The 3,330-nt window shown below is 61.1% G+C and overlaps 1 protein-coding gene across 1 annotated transcript in view; it reads right to left on the bottom strand.

The window, feature by feature from the left end:
* SART1 (squamous cell carcinoma antigen recognized by T cells) overlaps window positions 1–3,330 on the bottom strand; it is a 14,030-nt gene that overhangs the window by 1,490 nt on the left and 9,210 nt on the right. The window contains exons 11-16 of the mRNA XM_010572555.1: window positions 3,129–3,239; window positions 2,146–2,233; window positions 1,625–1,715; window positions 1,267–1,402; window positions 1,094–1,183; window positions 24–145 (exon numbers count right to left, since the gene is read on the bottom strand). Of these exons, the coding sequence (XP_010570857.1) occupies window positions 24–145; window positions 1,094–1,183; window positions 1,267–1,402; window positions 1,625–1,715; window positions 2,146–2,233; window positions 3,129–3,239 (638 nt within the window). The remainder of the gene's footprint in view (window positions 1–23; window positions 146–1,093; window positions 1,184–1,266; window positions 1,403–1,624; window positions 1,716–2,145; window positions 2,234–3,128; window positions 3,240–3,330) is intronic.

The following is a 3,330-nucleotide window of genomic DNA, read 5'->3' as shown; positions in this document are numbered from 1 at the left end:
AGTCCCCTCCCAGTAGCACCCACGCATTCATGCTCTTCCCGCTGCCGCTGAGAACGATGTAGGGCGTCTTCTGGGCTTTCTGTTTCTCCTGCAGCAGGGCCACCGTCCCCAGGGGGGTGTCACTGGAACTCATCTTCTTCAGCAGCTGGGGGGGGCCACACTGGGGTGAGACCCCCCCAAAACCAGAGGGGGGACCCCCAAAAATAGGGGACCCCCCAAAAAGATAGGGGGACCCCAAAAATAAGGATCTCCCCCCCCACCCCCCTCCAATCCTAAGGGTGGGGGAAGTCCTGAGCAGTGCGGCTGGGGGGGGTCAAATTTGGGGGGACCCCCCCTCCCTGAGGGAGGGGACACCCCAAAACCTAAGGTGACCCCAAATATGGGGGGGAGATCCCCCCCAAAGTGAGACCGGGGACCCCCAAAATGGGGATTTGACGGTCCCATCTCTGCTTGAGGGACCCCAAAAGATATGGGGGGGCTCAAGGGGGTCTGGGGACCCCAAAAATTGTCCATGGGACCCAAAAATTGGTTCAGGGGACCCCAAAATCAGGCTGAAGGTCCACAATAGGGCCAGGGGGGACCCCAGAAGTGTCCAGGACCCCCAAATTGGGCCAGAGGGACCCCAAAAGGGTCCAGAAACCCCAAAATGGTGTGGGGGACCCCAAAATTGGGCTGAGGATGCACAATGGGGCCAGGGAGGGACCCCAAAAGTGTCTAAGGACCGCCAAATTGGGCCAGATGAACCCTGAAAGGATCCAGGGACCCCAAAAGTGGGCTGAGGACCCACAATGTGGCTAGGGGGGACCCTGAAATTGGGCTGAGGACCCACAATGTGGCCAGGGGGGACCCTGAAATTGGGCTGAGGACCTACAATGGGGCCAGGGGGGACCCTGAAATTGGGCTGAGGACCTACAATGGGGCCAGGGGGACCCCCAAATTGGGCTAAGAACCTACAACAGGGCCAAAGGGACCCCAAAATCGGGCTGAGGCCCCACAATGGGGCCAGGGAGGACCCCAAAATTGGGCTGAGCACCCAAAATAAAGCTGGGGGGACCCCAAAAGCCTCCCAGGACCCCCCCCAAAAGCCTCTCACCGCCTCTTCATCTAACTTCTTCATCCTCCGCTCCGTCTTCATCTTCCCGGAGCCTTTGCCGTGGAAGCGATGGGAGAGCTGCCGGAACGCCTTGGGGCGAGACAAGGGACAGTGAGGGGGGTCAGGGGACACATGTGCCCCCCCCCCCAACCTCGTCACCGCCGTCCTCGCACCTCCTTGGGTGTCAGCTTGCGGCCGGTCTCGTCCACGTACTCGATCTTGACATCGGGGCGGTAGCCCTCTTTCTCCTTGAAGTCCTGCGTGAAGCCGCGGTATTCCTCGCGCCGGCTGTACTTGTCATCGATGGCCCTGCGTGGTGACATCGGGGACAGGGTGACATCGGGGACAGGGGACACACCGGGGATGGGGAGGGGGGACACATGAGGATTTTTGGCACCCAGGGAGACGGAGGCGGCACAGCCGCGCCTGTGCTCCTCACACCGGTTGTGCTTGTCACCAGTGGGGAGATGAGGGGGTGCTGGGGTGACACAGGGGTGGCGGGGGGGGTGACACAAGGGTGACATCACCCACATCTTGTCCTCAATGCAGTAGACAGCCGAGGGCAGGGACTTGTTGGGGGCTTTCACCCTCGCCACCTTCTGCACCGTCGTCTCCAGCAGCCCTGGGATGGGGGGAAAGGGGGTTGGGGGGACCCCGGGGTGAGACAGAGCACCCTATACACACCCCAAATCGACCTACAGAGGCCCCAGAGCACCCTGGATCCTTCTATGGGCCCCCCCAACCACCCTGTATGGTCCCCAATCCACCCTACAGACTCCCCAATCCACCCTATAGACTCCCCAAATCACCCTATAGACCCCTGCCCCCCAGCCCCCTCGGCTCCTTCTGTAGGGCCCCCAATCCACCCTGCAGAGTCCCCCAAAAACCCCAGGGGAGCCCCAATAACCCACCCCCCCCCCCGGGGCACAAACTAGCCCCAAGCAGCCCTGGGGGACCCCAACCCCTGCCCCTCCCAGGGACCCTAAAGCACTCTATAGGGGTGAAGGGTCCCCAACACCCCCCGGGGGGGGAACCATGCATCTGCCCCCCACCTTTGTTCTGGCAGAGCAGCAGGGCAGCAGCCAGGCCCCGGTTAACAATCGGCTCCTCGTCAAGGATGGTGGTGGAGGAGGCTGAGAACTGAAAGGGGGGCAAAAAGGGGGTTGAAAGAGACCCCCACTTTGGGGGACACCCCCCAGCACCCTCTATGAGGCTTTAAGGGACCCTGAAACCTGCCAGGGTACCCCCCCAAAAGCCACACTTCAGAGCAGTATCCCTGGGGGGGGTCTTCATCCTGTTTTGGGGAGCCTCTTTTTGGGGTTTGGGGGGCTCTTAATTTTGGGGTGATGCTGCTACGTGGGGGTTCCTTCTCTGCATTCAGAGATGACCCCAGTTTTGGGGGGCTGCAGTCTGTGGGGGCCCCAGCCCCCTAGTTTTGGGGTGTCTTGTCTTTTGGGGTGTCCTGTCTTTTGGGGCATACCTAATCCTGGGGTGCTCCTGCTCCCAGTAGTCCCAGTTTTGGGGTGTCCCTGCTTTAGGCTGCCCTCCATTTTACAACACCCTCGTTTTCAGAGGTATCTCTGTGGGGTACACCTTTTTTAGGGTGTCCCAGCTTTAGGGTACCCCTAATTCTGGGGTGATCCCTTTCTGGGGTGTCCCCAGTTTCAGGGTGTCCTTGTTTCAGGGCATTCCCCATTTTTGGGTACACCCTATTTTCAGGGGTGCTCTGGTTTGGGGGTGTCCTAGCTTTAGGGTGCCCCTAATTCTGGGGTGGCCCCAGGTTTCAGGGTGCCCCTGTTCCAGGTATCCCGGCTTTTGGGGTGCCCCTGGTGATGAGCTCTCCTTGTTTTAGGGTGCCCCCGTTTTTGGCTGTCCCCTGTTCTGGGGTGCCCCTGGTTTTGCGTGTCCCTGTTTTCAGGTGTCCCCTATTCTGGGGTGTCCCTGGTTTTGGGGTGCCCAGTTTTGTGGTGTCCCTGGTTTTTGGGGTGCCCCCCCAGGTTTTTGGGGTGCCCCCCCAGGTTTTTGGGGTTCTCACATCCTGGTGCTGCCGCTCCTCCGCCAGGTTGACGCTGCTCCAGCCCACATTCTCCTCCCCTTCCGAGTCAGGGGCCCCTGGAGGCGAGGGGCGCCCTGCCCGCTCCAGGGCCTGGGGGGGACACGGGAGACACACACACGGTGACACGAGTGACAAGAGCCCCCCCAAGTGCATCCTCCGCCCCCCCCAATGTACTCCCCAC

The sequence above is a fragment of the Haliaeetus leucocephalus genome, unplaced genomic scaffold, assembly GCF_000737465.1.
Source record: "Haliaeetus leucocephalus isolate CR32 unplaced genomic scaffold, Haliaeetus_leucocephalus-4.0 Scaffold341, whole genome shotgun sequence".
Classification (NCBI taxonomy): domain Eukaryota; kingdom Metazoa; phylum Chordata; class Aves; order Accipitriformes; family Accipitridae; genus Haliaeetus; species Haliaeetus leucocephalus.
This window is presented reverse-complemented; position numbering and strand designations above follow the sequence as displayed.